Source organism: Camelus ferus, chromosome 7, assembly GCF_009834535.1.
Source record: "Camelus ferus isolate YT-003-E chromosome 7, BCGSAC_Cfer_1.0, whole genome shotgun sequence".
NCBI classification, from domain to species: domain Eukaryota; kingdom Metazoa; phylum Chordata; class Mammalia; order Artiodactyla; family Camelidae; genus Camelus; species Camelus ferus.
In genome coordinates, this window is record NC_045702.1 from 52,223,533 (window position 1) to 52,240,888 (window position 17,356).

At 38.2% G+C, this 17,356-nt stretch overlaps 1 protein-coding gene across 3 annotated transcripts in view; it reads left to right on the forward strand.

Moving 5' to 3' along the window:
* The window catches only part of AGMO (alkylglycerol monooxygenase), a 316,482-nt gene that overhangs the window by 14,096 nt on the left and 285,030 nt on the right, over positions 1-17,356 (forward strand). Inside the window, exons 3-4 of one of the 3 annotated variants that reach the window (XM_032483918.1) lie at positions 14,558-14,839; positions 16,253-16,383. In XM_032483918.1, the coding sequence (XP_032339809.1) occupies positions 14,714-14,839; positions 16,253-16,383 (257 nt within the window). In that variant the 5' untranslated portion in view covers positions 14,558-14,713. Of the gene's footprint in view, positions 1-14,557; positions 14,888-16,252; positions 16,384-17,356 lie in introns of those variants that run through there. The other 2 variants (XM_032483919.1, XM_032483920.1) reach the window with 2 other exon arrangements.

Here is a 17,356-nt window from a genome sequence, read left to right on the forward strand (position 1 = left end):
AACCTTTTAGAGAACAAATCATGTAAGGCTTGCTTAGAATTGCAAAACAGATTCATGTATTAACATTGGCTGTGTAAGAAGAGCTCACTAAGGATGGAGTATGGAAGTGGAAATTGGCCAGAAAGGTGGAGGAAAGAGCAAGGCTGCTAAAAAAATAGGAGGCAAGAGGTACCACTGCATGTTGATTGAACAAGGAACATGGATTTAAATGAAGTATTTAAAGTTACAATCATAATAATATGTAAACAGTACTGCAGATAGCAACATTTAAAGGAGAAGATACAGAGGAGTGTGATGTAATGAGTGAGCTGAACCTTCAGTTTCAAGGACAAGGTGATCAGTAGTTAGTCGTGGAAACTGATGAATCACCATTGGAGTAGGAGAGTCATAGAACAATAGCCTCTGACAGAATTTAAAATACAAGCAATAGAATACTGTTTCTAGGGAATAAGACACAGAAGGAGGAATGATGCTTTTCAACATTACGTCTTCTATGGTGCTTTTTTCAAATAAAAGCAAGTATTGAATAAATATGTTAATAATAATATATAACATTAAGTACATATTATTTTACATATATTATGTCAATTATTTATATTTAAATATATTTATATATTATATACTAGAAAATATATAAAATAATTATAAAATTATATATAATAACATAAATAAATTTTTATCTGTGGTTTAACTCATGCTTTGCTCTCATGATAATGATACCTTGAGCCTTAAAAGTTTGAACCCCTTGAGTTTATAGGCTCTGTTTATTCTTCATATTTTAATGTTTAGTACAAGGTCTAGCATATCCTTGGTGCTCAATAACTATTAAGTAAATGTACAGTCACCATGATATTTGTGTAGGTCCAGGGAATACTGTGATATCCTTTAAGTAATCTCATCTGATACAACTTCACTTTTCCCCACCTATCATTATAGGAAATCTAGTGTAAAAGAGAATTACAGTCTGGTGGTAAATGCCCTTTTTCCAGAAAGGGAAGGGAGAAAAGTGATGTTTTTGAGTGCCTGCTTTTGCCTCATGCATCACTTGGTTTAATCTTTACAATAATCCTAGGTATGAATTCTGATAACAAGCCAATTGCCGTCATCTTGCATTTCCTATTTGAGTGCCAGGCAAATGAAAGGGCCGCAGTAAAGAGTCATTGAACACGTAAATACCATTGAAATATAAAATTATTTTGGTTGTGAAATAGAGGAAGCAAAGCATCAGAAGCGTTAAGCAACTTTTTCAGGGTTGTACTAGAATCAGTAAATGGAATGAAATGTACGTGTGGCCGAGGCCAGAGCCTGGGGGTTCACGTTATGCCTTAGTGTGGGAAACAGCCTGGCACTCTGGGTGACAGCTCAGTATTCTGAGTTTTGTTTTCTAAGTTATTCTTGTTTTATTTGATTTCAGGGAAAGGACTTTATGTCTGATCCTTGAACAGTCTTCCAGAACAGGAATGGCAATGTCCATTTCAACCCTATTGAGCAGGCTGATTCTTTGCGGCTAACACAGCTGCAGCTCTGCAAGTGGCGTGCTGTTGGCTTTGAGTGCCCACTTCCTTCCCTCAGAAGGAGCCCTGCAGGAAACTGATACAAGTGATAGTAGCTATTGTGCTTAACATTCTTACAACCTCCTGGAATCTGGCTGCCTGAGTTTTATCATGTAGCATGTTAGGGAGTGAGATTAAACTAGGCCTTGATTTAGCATCGGCTTTGAAGCTTCACCTAGCAATTTGGCTGAGTCATGATGGCCTAGTCCAAGTATATTCCATTTTCTGTTAGGTATGTCAGTGCCATATATATTTTAAAGAATAATATGCACCTGCACACATGCACCCCCCCCCCCCAATCTATTGGTGCTGGCCAAAACGCAGCTTTTGGTTTGGCATTCTCTGTGTCAAGCATCTGTGCTACACTAGGTAGCCAGACTAATAATAAATGCCATATAAATCCCTAAAAAGATTCCACTGCCAATTTTGATATAGTCTGCAAATAGTTGGAAAAACAATAGAAGAGTAATTTTTTCAAGGATATTCTCCGTTTTGTTAGCTTATTTCATATTGCAAGATAGTGTTATATGACAGAAATAAATTGCATTGGCTCAGGTCTGAGTAGCAGTTCAAATCCAGTAAGTGGCTGTTTATTTCACCTTGTCCTGTCTAGCTTCTCTCCAACTTGTACTTCATGAGTTGTGTTTAGTTTAGGTACAATATTCAGAATCTCAATCAGGAAGCATCTGGGGATTCTGTTTTGGTGTGTGGATGGGTCATAAATAACCAAGAGAACTGTGAACATTGCCTGCTTTACAAGTGGGCTACATTTCTCATCCCACTCAGGTTTGATGGATATCATTAAGTCTTCTAGGTATTTCCATATCTACGTGTATTTAATGTGAAGCATTCTGAAGTTAGTAGGTGGGGAAATTCCAGTTTTTTTCTTTTACTTTTAAATTTTGATTGTGTTTTAAAAGATGCCTGTTGTTTGCATTGGACTTCACTACTTCTGTTTTCACCTCCCAGGCAGGTTAATATGACTATACTTTACCTCCTTCTTACTGCCCCTTTTTCAGTCCTTTCTGCTAAGACACTGAGCACATCATATGCGGGGGGAGGGGCTCACATGATTGTCAGTAACAAAACTGCACACTCCTCAAAGTTAGGTTCTTTATCTTTGCCACCTTTAATGCATAGTGATGGTCAAAAAACATGTTGTATTTATGTTTTTCATAGTTCTCTTTGACTTTGATCACTTTAAATTATAAACGTGAACTTGAATAATTTAAGTACTCTTTCTGACCCCCAGTTTCCTCATTTGTAAAATGGAATAATGTATACCTCAGAAGATACAGATTTAATAAGATAGTACAGCATTAGTTCAACTTCACTTATGTATCAGTTTTGAAAAATTTCCCAGACTAATCGTATATTAAATATGTCTTTAATGGCATATTTCAAATAATACAATTAAAGAAGAAACTTTATATGACAAACATGAATGCTCACTCAGTAATACATTCTATAGATGATAATTTAAAAAATAACATGGCAAAGTAAATGTCATTACCCATTTAACGTACAATAAAAGAACTTAAATTCAAATAATAAAATTTAATTTATAAAATGCTTATAACTGAAAAAATGTCCCTGAATGAATAAAGGAAATTAGTAATCAGTTGGCAGTGAACTCAGCATCATACTCAGTATTGCTTTCTTTAAGATGAAGATGAGGTTATTTACCTGTAAGACGTCTCAGTGTATTGCTACTTGGATTGTCATTTAAAATTTTAATAGAAGTGGGCAGCCTTACTGTCGGTAGAGGAGAGGTGCAAATGTTTATTAATTTACCTCAAGATATGTTGAATTATCAAAAAGATACCACATATTTGAAGACTCAGAAATATTCAGTGTTTCATAAGTAAAGTATTAAGTATGAACTGGCAAATTCACTTTACTAGAGAACTTCTAAAGGAAATTTTTAATTTTTTCAAGGAATATGATAAGTAAATTTAACAAAAAAATTATTTAAATTGGCTGATAGTTTAAAGAAAGCTGCCAAACATTTATCTTAAAAGAATACCGAAAAAGGTAAAGATAAAAACAAGATAAAACTAGTACAAATCATGTATTAATGGATTAAAAAAAAAAGGAAAAGTCCATCACTGTAGCCTAGTTGTAGGAGACTCTACTGCGTGTTGGAACTGACGTGGAGCTGGAACTTGCCAGCTGTGCTCTCCTTGCTGTTGGACTTGGAGGCCTCAACCCTAAAGCAGGCGTGATTAGGCTCTAATTCACTACCCAAGCCATGAATGCACACAGTAGGGCATTGTACAGATGGAGAGATAGGCATGGCTGTTGCAAATTAGGTCATAGTATAATAATAATACCTATGAAGTTGGAAAATCCTAGGACATTATGTGCCTCAACCTTTATCTCTCTGTCTCTATCTCTGTCTGTCTCTGTTTTTGCCATGCGTGAAAAGCTGACATCCTAAGCTTTTTGGTTAGAAACAGCCTATCTTCCTGGCTAGGAGAAGTAGAATTGACAAGACTCAAGAGACAGAATGGATGTGAGAGTGGGAGGGCTCAGAATGTGTCTAAACTGGAGAAACACCTGTCCTTTAAAAAGTGGCACGATTCGCAGAGGGAGGATGTAGGAAAGACTCACAGCCTTGATGATAGTGGTGTGAGGCGGGGAGCAGGGAAAATAATGATGAGCTCAATATTGACATATTCAGGTCTCAACACGCAGATAGTATTCAAGTAGAAATATCCAGGAGCTGGTTTGTATTCAAAGAAGACCACTTGAAGGAGGGCATATTGACATCATTCAGGAAGAATAAGAAGTATCTAAAGAGTCCAAGGAGCTGGGGAAACTATTCAAGGAAGAGGGAAAAACAAGCTCAAAGGTGCCAAGATGCATTTGAGATACCAACAGAAGGATCACAAGGAGGGAGGTGAAGGGGGCGGGGTATGTGGGGAGGTTGTCGCTGGGATAGGGTGGGTCGGTCCACGTTCAGTACTCCAGTCCAGGTAGGTGGGCATGGGGGTGTGATCTCATTTTGTTCCAAAAGCAATAAAAGGGAATGTAAAATTTTGAGGCAGGATAAAGGATTGATATGATTAGCATCCTAAAAATACTTTTCTAGTTACTGTGCAGGTATTGGATCCAAAGCACTGTTAGAGAGAAAATGAAAAGGAGTCAGAATAGGAGCACTCTTTCTGAGTCTTTTTTTTTTTTTTAACTGCAACTTACATTTAAACAAAAATAAAGTTTCAACCTATGAGATGTGTGTATCTGTGAGGGGCATGTATGTGACTGAAACAGAATTTCATAAAATGATGCTTAATTTTATAACTGGTCAGAAATGTTGATATTTTGAAATAATTTTGTTACCTTTTGTTTTTGTTGTCCTATTTTGTTTTTGAAATTCTTACTCAAGTGCCACTATATTGATTTCACAACCCACTGGTAGGTTGTGATACTACATTGGTTTGCTGGTAGAACTTACAGGAGTTGATGTTAACTTAGATATGGGAAGTAAAAAAAAAAGCTGGAAGCATCGAAGTAGATTCCCAGATGTAGGCTGCACAGTGCAATTTGACAGAACAACTGAATATTCCCCAGAAAGCCACTATAGAATTGGGAACATCCAGCATGTTACATAATGAATCTATGGATTAGTGTGATTTGTCTGTTAAAAATACAAATAAGTGGGCTATGAACATGTGTGCAAGTATTTGTATGGATATATACTTTCCTTTTTTTCAGTGCATTTCTAGGAGTTAAATAGATAAGTCATAAGGTAAGTCTGTGTTTAATTTTTTTTTAGAAGAACTGCCAAACAGTCTTCCATAGTGATTTGTACCATTTTGCATTCCCACCAGTAGGAGTATGAGACTCAGTTCCTTTCATCCTCACAAATGCTTGCTATCGCCAGTCCTGTGAATTTTATCCATTCTGATTGGTGTGTAGCCATTTAAATTTGCATCTCTCTAATTAGTAATGACACTGAGCGTTATTTAAATACTGATTTGCCATTTGAATGATCTTTGGTGAAGAGTCTCTTCAAATCTCTTGCTCAGTTTTTTAAAATTAGGTTGCTTTTGAGTTTTGAGTTTTCAGAGTTATTTGTTTATTCTGGATCTGGGTCTTTTATTAAATACAGAATTTGTAAACATTTTTCCCAGTCTGAGGTTGTCTTTTCATTCTCATAACAGTGACTTTTGAAGAGTAGAAGTTTTACATTTTGATGTAGTTCTTGAGGGAGTGGGGACGAGGTAGAAGGTATGTGGCTTTGGATATATTTGTGTGAGGTTTCTTCTTTTAAAGAACCCCTATGCCTCCAGAGGTTTTTTCCATGAGTGAAAAAGCAGCAGGCAGATCATGAGGCATCCAGTTCATCCCTTTGGACAGGACAGGTGACAGTGATGCTCAGTAATGTTCCAGAAGCGGTAGCAAAAATGAACAGAAGATATTTTTGAGAAATTTCTGATTTCAGCTGAAACAGAAGAGTTCTTGATTAGGTGATGGCAGCAACAGAACAGTGATTGATTATAAGGCGAATTCTGGAGTCATTGTGTTGTGGAGTCATCCAGCCTCGAGGGCAGGGGTTACACCAGCAAGGTGGGACTGTCCTTTTCCAACCAGGAACACCGACCCCCAGGTAGGATTCCTGAACTTCCTGGAGGAAGACATGGGGAAGTGATGTAGAGACATATGTTACTGAGAATTATTTTTTCTAGTACTACTGTAGACCCTTTTTTGTTGTGACCCAAAATGAGAATCCAAACATCACAGTTGTATATTTGAAGTATACTGCAGCACAGTTCCTTTTACAAAACACTGAGTAAACTTAATCCTTTTTCCCCAAGAAAAAGTCTGAAGTAAATGTCAACTATGATTCAAAGGTATTGATCTCTTTATTTTGGGAGATGGTGATTGAAATTTAAAAATTAAAGTAAATGAAAAATACATCAGTTTGCTTGGATAATGACTCAGTGCCTTAAAACATTCCAGTTTTTTCCACTGGTATCACCAGCAGTGTGAGTCCAGTCATTGTTGGCTCTTCTTAATTGCAATCTATGCTTTTGTGAAGATAATAAAATTTTACAGGTGTCTCCTAAGAATGCCTATCAAAATGAGACACTATCTAACTATAGAATTGCTTTTTTTCACTTATTAACTAATCTATTAACTGTAAAAAAAATCTTTACCTCATGACAAGAAGAAATTGAAATATCTTACACCAATACACTCAATAACACTTAATAAAATAGAATGAAAAATGGGATAAAAATTAAACAGGAAAAATATGAGCAGAATCAATGTGGATCCAGGGGTGAGTTTAATATGCCACCTGCTTGAATCCTACACACTTGCTGGATTTATGTCATGAATTTGGCTCTAAGCTACATATTAAACCATCTGAAGTGGGAAACATGATTAGGTAGGTGATTCATAGCATCCATAAAGTTAAGTAACGCAAATGCTGTTCAGGAGAAACACATTATTCTTAGTCCTGAAACTAGAGAGAGATTCTTAACCACATGTCCTAGAGGATGATAAGAACTGGATTTACGTCTTAGATGAATTGCTTCAACTCTGTTTTATAAAAGAAGGTTCACAGGTCCTTTCATCAGCAGGCAGCAGTTCCTGTGATGGATATTTAGGTAAAGGGCTTTGTCTGATCTGCTGGTGTTATTAGAAACACACTTTTGTATGTATTGTAGAACACTAACTAATCTTGTCTTTTTACTTATTTTTAGGAATATACAAGTCTTTTATAGTGATTTTTTTTCAATAAGTGGGCATTAATTACTATTACCAAAGATAGGTGTCCATTTTTTCCCCACCAGAGAGATGGCACTGTAGAGATCCTAAGTAAGACAGCAATTCCCAAACCATGCACTATGTAATACACGTTCTCAGAGGTGTTTGCAAGTGTAGATTAACAGGAATTCTATAGTAAATTACAGTTGAGAAACTGCAAGTCGAACGAATTAAAATTAATGCATTTGCTGCTGGACTTGTCAGAACCTTTAAAAAATTTACTACACACAAGATTAATCTTTAAGAGGTATATGCATTATTTTGTGATTTCCAAACATTTTCCAAAAGAAATCGTCCTGTTTCTGGAGACTCTCATGAGCTATTTCAAGAAATGCTCTTGAGATTTTCCACATTTTTTTATTCTGCACTGTGCATTTGGATTAATTCCAACGTTGACTCAAAATCAATCCTATAAAGAGCAAGTTACATACATTCTGACACTGATATGAGTGCAGCACTTGGAGTTGCTCTTTTGGCTCTGACTACTGTTAAAATAACAATGAGATGTATTAGCTTGATGGGATTTTAAAGAAATAACTTCTGAAATACTATTTGTTTTTTAATGTTCTGAACTCAAGTGCATGCCATAAATTTCTTTAAAGATCATGTTCTACCTGATCTTTGCCTTCTGAATCGTGGAAAGGACTTTGGCCAAAAGTAATAAAATCTGATCTAAGAAAACAGAGAGAGTGATTTAAGTGTCATACGGTGCCATTTTCTAATGGAAAGTATTAATACAAAGGATTCGAAGACTCTTAGAGACAGTGTTAAATTTTTTGGCAAAACATAGCTATATTCTAAAAAATGCCCTCAAAATATATAGAAATACAATAGGAATGAAGATAATAAACTTTGCATTGTGACAACTTACATACTCTACACAAATTATGCCGCCATATAGATCTGAAAAAGAGGATAAAAAATAAAAACAGTCCTGAGTATACGAACTGCTATAAAGCATGCTCAAAGGTACATACATTTTGGAAAACAGTTTAGCAGTTTCTTACTATTAAAACATATGCTTACTGTACTGTATATTAACATAGGAGAACAATATAGCCTTTCAATGACTTCCATAATGAGATTCTTCATAATAATGTGCAAATTATAAAATTTTATGTTTTCAGTGTTTGAACTATAGAAATTTTGTTGTGGAAGTAAAATAAATATAGTATACATGGTTTTTAAATTAAAGTGAGTATTGTTTATGCATATGAGCATGGTTGAAGAATCTGTATATGGAAATCATCCTTTGGTTGGGCTTTGAACTCATTGGTAAAACTGGAGTAAAATAGGTCAAGGAGAAGAGAGCCAAGATAAGGAAAGCTGAACAGATAAAGAAAATGTGGTGTATATGTGTGTGTGTGTGTATACGTATACTACTCAGCCATAAAAAGGAATGAAATAATGTCATTGACAGCAACATGGATGGACCTAGAGATTATCATACTAAGTGAAGTAAGTCAGTCAGAGAAAGACAAATATATGCTATCACTTATATGTGGAATCTAAAGAAAATGACACAAACTAAATTATTCACAAAATGAAAGAGATTCACAGATGTAGAAAACAAACTAATAGTTACTGATGTGGAGGTGAGGGAGGTGAGGGGAGAGGGAGGGATAAATTGAGAGTTTGGGTTTGGCAGATACAAACCACTATGCACTGAATAAGTAAACAACAAGGTCCTACTTTCGAGCACAGGGAGCTGTGTTCAACGGCTTGTAAGTAACCTGTAATAAAATAGGATATAGAGGAGGTGCCAAGATGGCGAGTAGAGAGGCTCACAGATCACCCTCTCCCACAAATAGACCAAGAATTTCATCTAGAAACCCACTGAATCACACAGAACACCTACTGAACTCTGGCAGAGTATCTTTCATTTCAAAATACAGGAGGATTCTCACAAAATCTGATAAGAGAAATAAAAGGAGGGGAAAAAAAAGAAATAAGAAAAATTTGGTGCAGGACCCGTCCTGCAGGTTGGGAGCAGCATAGAAAGAAAGGCACCCTCAGGCTGGGATGTCCACTCTCCAGCTGGGAGGTCAGCGGGGACAGAAGCAGAGCTACTGAGTTTTGGAGGAGTAAGTGGCAGCTGCTTGGCAGACAGAACTAATGGAAAGTGACACAGAGGGTCTCTGCGATCCCCAGCCCTAGATGTGAGTCGGCAGGGACAAGCTGAGACTGGCTGTTGGAGATCGGTGAGGAGCCTGGGCAGAAGGCTGGGGCCCACTGCACAGAGGCAGCCTCGGGACTGGAGGGTGGTGTGAGCTCTGGCTGGCTGTGTGTATGGAATGCAACAGCCTAGGACCCCCATAAAAAAGCACTGCTGATGGTGTGTGTGTGTGCTGGGGGAGGGGGGGCATTGCAAGGCAGCCACACCGTAGCTGCTTTCTCCTTTTGCCTCCATTGTCGGTGTGTTCTTGCAAGTAGAGAGGTGGGGCTCGGTCATAGTCATCACTGCTGTGCAGAGGTGGGGATGAAAGCTGCATCCACACCCAGTGGCCCTGCAGCTTCACAGGCAGGGCTGAGATTTCCTAACAGCCCCAGGCAGAGAGAGTGGATTTGCTTTTTCTGGGCTTTTTGTGGACCTGTGCCTCTTGGAGGAACAGGTAGTGAGTGGAGTTCTGGCACACGGTGTGGGTGAGTTCAGGTATCTACAACAGGCTGGCGGACCATACCTTAAGTGGAGATGGAACTGGGATCTGCTCTGACCTTGTGGGTCACCACAGATGCAGCTGTGTGACCACATGCTTGCTACGGTGGGTCCTAGCATCTGACATTGGCAGACCTGCACTGGTGATTCCTGGGGCCCAGAACCTGGGGGACATCAGAGTGGGTGGCTGACATTCCCACAGCTAAGGTAGGGACAAAGGCAGTGTCAACAAAGAGTACTTTGTAAGCCCACATAACAAGTGACAGACAACACCACAGAGGGGACCTCCCAGTGGACGTCTCCTGCCAACTCTTCCTCCCAGCTAAAGTGCTCCAAGCCTGTCTACCACACACCACAGCTCAGAAACGGGTCTAGGAGCCTCTGTTCCAGCAACAGGGGAGCAGACCCGGCCCCTGTCAAGGCTGTGACAACCACAGAACAAAAAAGGAGGCCCTGCTCAACAACAACAATCAGGACAGACTCTGATCACCACAACACCAACCACACCTCCATCAAAGGGATAACAGCCAACACACCAGAAGAAAGACATGGCAAACATCCGTACTGAGAACAACCCTACAACAAAACTATTAGATGTACACAGTCTACACAGAAATGCTCCCACTTTAAATAAAAACAAACAAAATATGAAACAGCCCTTCAAGACCACAGTAGATAACTGATACTCCTAAATCCGTAGAGCCAGAGAAATATAAGTAAAATGAAGAAGCAGAGGAACCACTCCCAATTAAAAGAACAACAGAAGTCTCCTGAAAGAACGATCAATGAGATAGACTTTTACAGTCTACTAGATCATGACTTCAAAAGGGGATGAAAAAAGCACTGAAGAATGAGAGAGACTATGAATACAGACAGAGAAAACTATGAAAAGGAAATAGAAATTAGAAAGAGGAGCCAATTAAAAACAAAACTCAATGGCTGAGATAAGAGCTGAGCTAAAGGCAGTCAAAGCAGACCAGATAATGCAGAAGAACTAAGTGCCTTAGAAGACAGGATGACAGAAATCACCTTATCAGAACAACAGACAGAAAAGCAAGTAAAAACCAGTGAAAGCAACATAAGGGACCTATGGGATAATATAAAGCATGCCAGCCTACACATCATAGGGGTCCCAGAAGGGGAAAAAAAAGCAAAGGGGATTGAAAGGTATTTGAAGAAATCATGACTGAAAATGTTCCAAACCTAAAGATATCCAAGTACAGGAAGCACAGAGGGTCCCAAATAAGAAGAACCCAAATAGACCTATACCAAGACACATTATAAATAAGATGGCCAAAGTTAAAGATAAACAAAGGATTCTAAAGGCAGCAAGAGAAAAACAAAGAGTTAGTTAACAAGGGAATCCCCGTAAGGCTTTCAGTTGATTTCTCTACACAAATACTCTGGCCAGAAGGGAGTGGCAAGATATAGTTGAAGTCCTGAATGAGAAAAGGCTGCAACCTAGGATACTCTGTCTGGCAAGGCTATTCTTTGGAGTAGAAGGGGAGATAAAGAGTTTCACAGACAAGCAAAAACTAAAAGAATTCTTCAATACTAAACCTATCCTAAAAGAAATGTTGAAAGGTCTACTCTAAATAGAAAATAAACAGGAAGCTATAGAAGTGAGAAAACCATAATTGGAAATGCAATAACTACAATGATTTGCAAGAGAATAAACAAGAAGATGTAAAAAAAAAAAAAGACATCAAAATCATAAAAAGTGGGAGAGAAGAGCAAGAAAATACAAATTTTTTTCCTCTCTCTTCTTTTTTTTTTTTTTTTCATTCTTTTTAGGATGTGTTTGAGCCTACATGACTATCAGTCTAAAGCAAACAAATATAGTAAGGGGTTAACATACTTGAAAAACAGGGGAAACACAAATCAAAAGTATACAATTGAGTCACAAAAACCAAAAAGAAACTAAGCTAATAGAAAAGAAAATGATCAAATCAGAAAAATACTATATGATAGCACTTATATGTGGAATCTAAAAAAAAGACAAACTTATTTACAGAACAGAAACAGACTCACAGAAAGAAAGCAGGCTTGTGGTTACCAGGGTGGGGGGAAGAGGGTGGGAAGGGATAAATTTGGAGTTTGACATTTGCAGATACTAACTATATATATATATATATATAAAATAGATAACAAGTTCATATTGTATAGCACAGGGAACTATAGTCAATATCTTGTAGTAACTTATGGTGGAAAAGAATATGAAACGAATATATGTATGTTCATGTATGACTGAAGTGTTATGCTGTACGCCAGAAATTGACATAACATTGTAAGCTAAACTATATTTCAATAAGAATATATATAAAATTAAAAAATATATAAATTTTATAAACCCTTCAACCACATAATTCCACTGCTAGGGATCTATTTAATACAAAATGTACACAAATGCACAAGACATTTATGACATGATGCTCATTGCTGCATTAAATTTATTAGCCCAACTGGAAGACTATACTGAATTGCATAATGATAGAGACGCAGTTAAGGAAGTTTTGATGGTGTGTTCGTCCTTGAGAGACTTTTCCCTCAGATCCATTCCAACCCCTCCTTCCCTGCTGTGCTCTCCAGGGGGCAGATTTCCTTTCCTGAGTTCCTCCCTCACCTGGCTTTGAACTCCCTTAAGCCAAGGGGAAGTACTGCTGGGAGACTGGTTGGCAGAAGAAGGGAGAAGCCATAGTACCTTTTTCCATTCCCTCTCTGCACTCAAGTGAACTGCACAAAATGCATATATGTGCACATGCCTTAAACATCAACCAGTATCCTCAGTCCACCTATGTGTTATGAGCCATGGTAGCCATGTCTGGTTTTATAACTTCTAGTCTGATTTCAGATAAGCCTTTTTCCAACTCTCCACAGTAACTCGCAATCTGTAACTCTTCCAATGCCCATTTCCACAAATACAGGTCAGGTCTTTTGCAAGGTGAAGTACCATATTTATTGTAATATTTATGCATTTCTTTAGCACATAACATCTGTGTGTAAAAGTGTGCTACTAGTTTTACTAGGTTCTGACTTTTTTCTCCTTATGGATCATTAAGTTGTTGAGTTGTTGCAGTCTAATCTCTTTTTCATAAGCTCTGTGGTTTTTATTGCACAAACATGCATAGTACAGTAGTTACTGAGTTCAAGCTTGTGCTGCTCACCACATGACAGGCCAGTAAGTTGAGAGATGAGTTGTTGGGGCTAGGAATAGAGACTTTATTCAAAAAGCCAGCAGATTGAGAATATGGTGGAGTAGTATCTCAAAGAAGCATCTTCCCTGAGTTAGAACCCAGGCTTCTTTTAGACTGGAAGGGGAGAGGGTAAAATCCTGGTTCTGGATACGTTCAGTTCTTCCTTCCTGCAGCTTTTCACAGGTGGGCCTGGCCAGCGTGTTTCCTATGAGCTAGGCAAAGGTATTTTAGCTTAACACTCATTATATGGGAGGCAGGGTTCCCAGAGATGTGCTGTTATGAATAATATGAATTTATAGGCAACATCCCTTTAGTGATTAACTTGTAGCAAAAGCAATAGAATACAAATGTTAAAGTTAAAAAAAAAAACCAAACAGATCCAATATTGGGTCAGATTTGTTCTTCCCCATTATACAGTGATTTTTAGCAGCAAGTACAGCACATGATAGTGAAACTGATTATACACATACCAAAATGTTGACAGCGTCTCTGGCTGGTGATTTATTTGTTGCTTATCTATAGTGTCTATTTATTTCTCCTAAAACAATAATGTATTAATAATTTAATTAAATTTATACAAACATACTAAAAGATGAGGAGGTAGCCAAAAGATGACCACAGCTATTCCAGGTGGAAGGCCTGAGTCTAATTCAGAAAGCTCTGCTTATTCAGTGGTGATGCAGTCAATTAAGTGCCCTCTAGTCTACCTGAAAGGCCAAATCAACCTATGCTTCTCCTGGAAAACTGAGATAAGTTTTCTCAGAAACATTTCAACAGCTTCTTCACTCAGAGGCCCCCTTGGTGCTAAGAATACAGATGTGAATAGTCAAGGTTCCATTAGACAACGCAGAGCATTTAATGAGCCAAATGCCCCTAAACTGGTTTGCAAACATTCAGAAGTGAACATGATACAGAAACACAGGCAATCGCCAGTAAGATGTTTTCAGTGCTTAGTGACTTTCAAGCTCAGTCTTACTAAGTGAGATTCAAGCACCTTGTCTTCTCAGGAAATAGGGCTCTGGGGGGAGACTACAAACCTGAACACAATGTGAATTTCAAAAGGGACAGGAAAAAAATGTATTTTCCTCATGTGATTGAGTTTTGAATTTCTGTCCACTTTTTCAGAGTGAACTTTCACCTGCTATCATTTTTTTACCTTCTCCTTTCCAAGGAGGTATCATGTGCAGTTTTTTTGTTTGCCTGTTTTTCTTTTTTAATGATCAGTTACTCCACCTGCAGCAGAACTCCACTGTTTGTGTTTGATTTGGGCACGATCCCCTCCCCCTCCCCTCCCCCACGCGCCCTGTTTCTGGGACAGCGCCCACTGAACTCTGAACTCGTTCCTGATCCTTGTGTTTTCCTGTCTCTCAACACAGACTCTGCTGTTGGCTGTGTTCTATGGAGCTTTGTTTCTAGCTGTTCTCTGACAAAGGGCTTGATCTGTGCAGCACATCTTGTCCTCTTTGTTCAGCCTCTGGCTTCAACCACTGAATCACAAATACTCTCCAGCTGGGAATCAGACAAGGGCAGAGATGAAGAACCCAGAAGCCCAACAGGATGTTTCAGTTTCCCAGGGAATTCGCATGATGTTTTACATGATGAAGCCCAATGAGACGTCATTCCGGACCATAGAAGACGTGCCTAATTATGTGCAAAAGGTGAGACTATCTGGGAAGAGGCTGCTCTTGCTTTTCTCTTAATAAAAAGTAAGTAAAAGACATTCAGGGCTTTTGTTCACTTTTGTTCTTCAAATAATTAAATTCTAATAAAAGTTAATTCAGTTTCAAAAAAGCACGGAGCAAAAGTAGAATTTCTGCTTGAACTGAATTCCTGTACAATATCCACAACCATCTTCTATTAAGCTTTTCTTCCTTGAAATATCACTCCAGAATAGGATAAAATTTTTAAAAGTTTTCCTGGACACAGCAGCATTACAGATTCAGCCCTCACAAGCTCAGGATGTAATGGTTATATGACATTCATAACAGTTTTGTTTCTAAAGGGAAAACTTGTCTACCACCTCCCAGGAAACTATTTCCTCCTTATTTTAGTCAAGTAGTTCTGAAGAATGGATACACAGCTGACTGAGTTCAACCCTGACTTCCTAAGTTTGAACTTACACCAAGTTTTCTTTGAAACTCAGAAGTGTTCAGAGGCTCTTTTCACTCCTGGTTCCTGGCTATGATTAGATGTGGAAATATCCAGAATTAGAACTTGAGTACTGAAGTTCCCCTCCCTGTTACAGTTGTTCCTACAACACTTACTAGCTCAGACCAGAAATAGAAAAAAAAAATGACATCAGAGAGTATGTTCTTGGGAGTTGAGTTTAGAAAACTTTAAGACTCACAATCAGCTTCCAAATGAGTGAAACCCATAACTTTTTCAGGATTTGATATTACTTCTTTCTGTTTTTTTTTTTCAGAAAAATATGTGATACTAGTATCCTCAGAACTCATTACTTTCATATTATAATACCAATCCTAGTCCAATATTTGTCATTAATAGTGGAGTCTAAAACATTATATAAGAAAAAAACCAACTGAAAGAATAAAATTTGAATGATGTCAGAAACAAGCATTTAAAATGACCTTATTCTCTGCAATACTCAGAAGCATTTTTTTGTTCCTATAGTTTTCAGTGTTATTCCTGTAATTCCAGTGTGAAAGACTAGAATCGTGTGCATCCTTAAGGAAAGCCTTTTAAAGTAAACCTACCTTAGTCATGTAGATAACAGACTTATTATTGCAGTCATTTTAAAATGTATTTTTCAGACCTAACTTGAAACACGTCCCTCCTAACCTTATTATCTTCGTGATAGAATTATCATGGTTAAATCTGTATTTCATGTCCAAATTAGATGATAGAATTTGAGCACCTGTTTAGTGTGTGTCTGAAATAATCAGATTTCTCTGCCTGTTGGGAGGAAATGATCCTTTAGGGCGGGAATATATACCTTCTTCTGCTCTGAGATATCACTCTGGGCCTCCCACTTCGGGAATGACTAACCAGAAAACTTGGAAGAATTTCATACTGAGCCCAGTCGCATCTCTTTTCTGCAATTTCCTTTCCAGGCAACTCCACTTTTCATTTCCTTGATGCTTCTTGAACTGCTTGTCAGCTGGATTCATAAAGGGAAGCCACCCGGTCATTTGGATGATGCATTAACATCAGTGTCAGCCGGTGTTCTGTCTCGGCTTCCAAGGTGAGTTAGATGGTTACCCACATTGACTGAATAAACTAAAATTCTCCAAATAAAATGAAAAAGAAACCCACTGTATGGGGAATTAGTCTATTTGTACATATATCCCCAAAGAACTCAGTTACTGTCATTATTTAAATTTTTGATATTTTGCTCATCATGGATTATTGTTATTTAAAATATTGCTCTAAATATTATTTCTCTTGGTTACTGAGTTTATCAGTGCCTCCGTAAATTCTGTGCCCAAGGCAAGTGCTTCACTTGCCTTACCCTCGTCCCAGCCCTGAGCGATGTTCTAGTTCACTATTAGAAAATTGATTTTGCCTCAGGCAGATTCACATGCTGTAGCAGTCTGGGGTGCAGACATTCCCCAGTTAAATCACACAAAGTTCTGGATTACTGGTGGTCAACTAAGTGGTACCCCTGTTTCTAGTGCTACTTACTTGCAGCCAAACATTTCCATAATGTGAATCGGGTGAAAACTCTTTACAGGTTCCATGTTGCCTGTGGACAGTTTCTTTCTTGATCTGTGGAGGCGTCTGTCTATCCGGCCTTGCTTCTGGCCCCTTTATTCTCCTTCCCCCTTTGCAGTAGTTGCTCCTACCGCACTCTGCTACTTGCTATGACCCAGATTTTCATGTGACCATCCACGTGGCCAACTCCCATTCATTTCTTAAGTCTAAGCATAGACTGCTCTTAAAGAGGCATACTCTTGAGCAAATCGTGCCTGTTTTCCAAGCCTCCGTGATGCACCCCTTCACTGTGGGCTCTCTTCACTGTGGAGTATTGCGCTTACCCCATATGTACACTTGTCTCATGACCGTAAGCTCACCAGTTTGCCGCTCAGCTCTTCTTGCTAGCTTGCGTGCAACTTGAGAAAAAGAGGTGTTCTTTCTTTAGAGTCTTCTGCCTGGAATGATGTCCAGTACATGATAGGTTTTTTTAAAATTTAATTTTCTTAGAGTGTTATATTGAT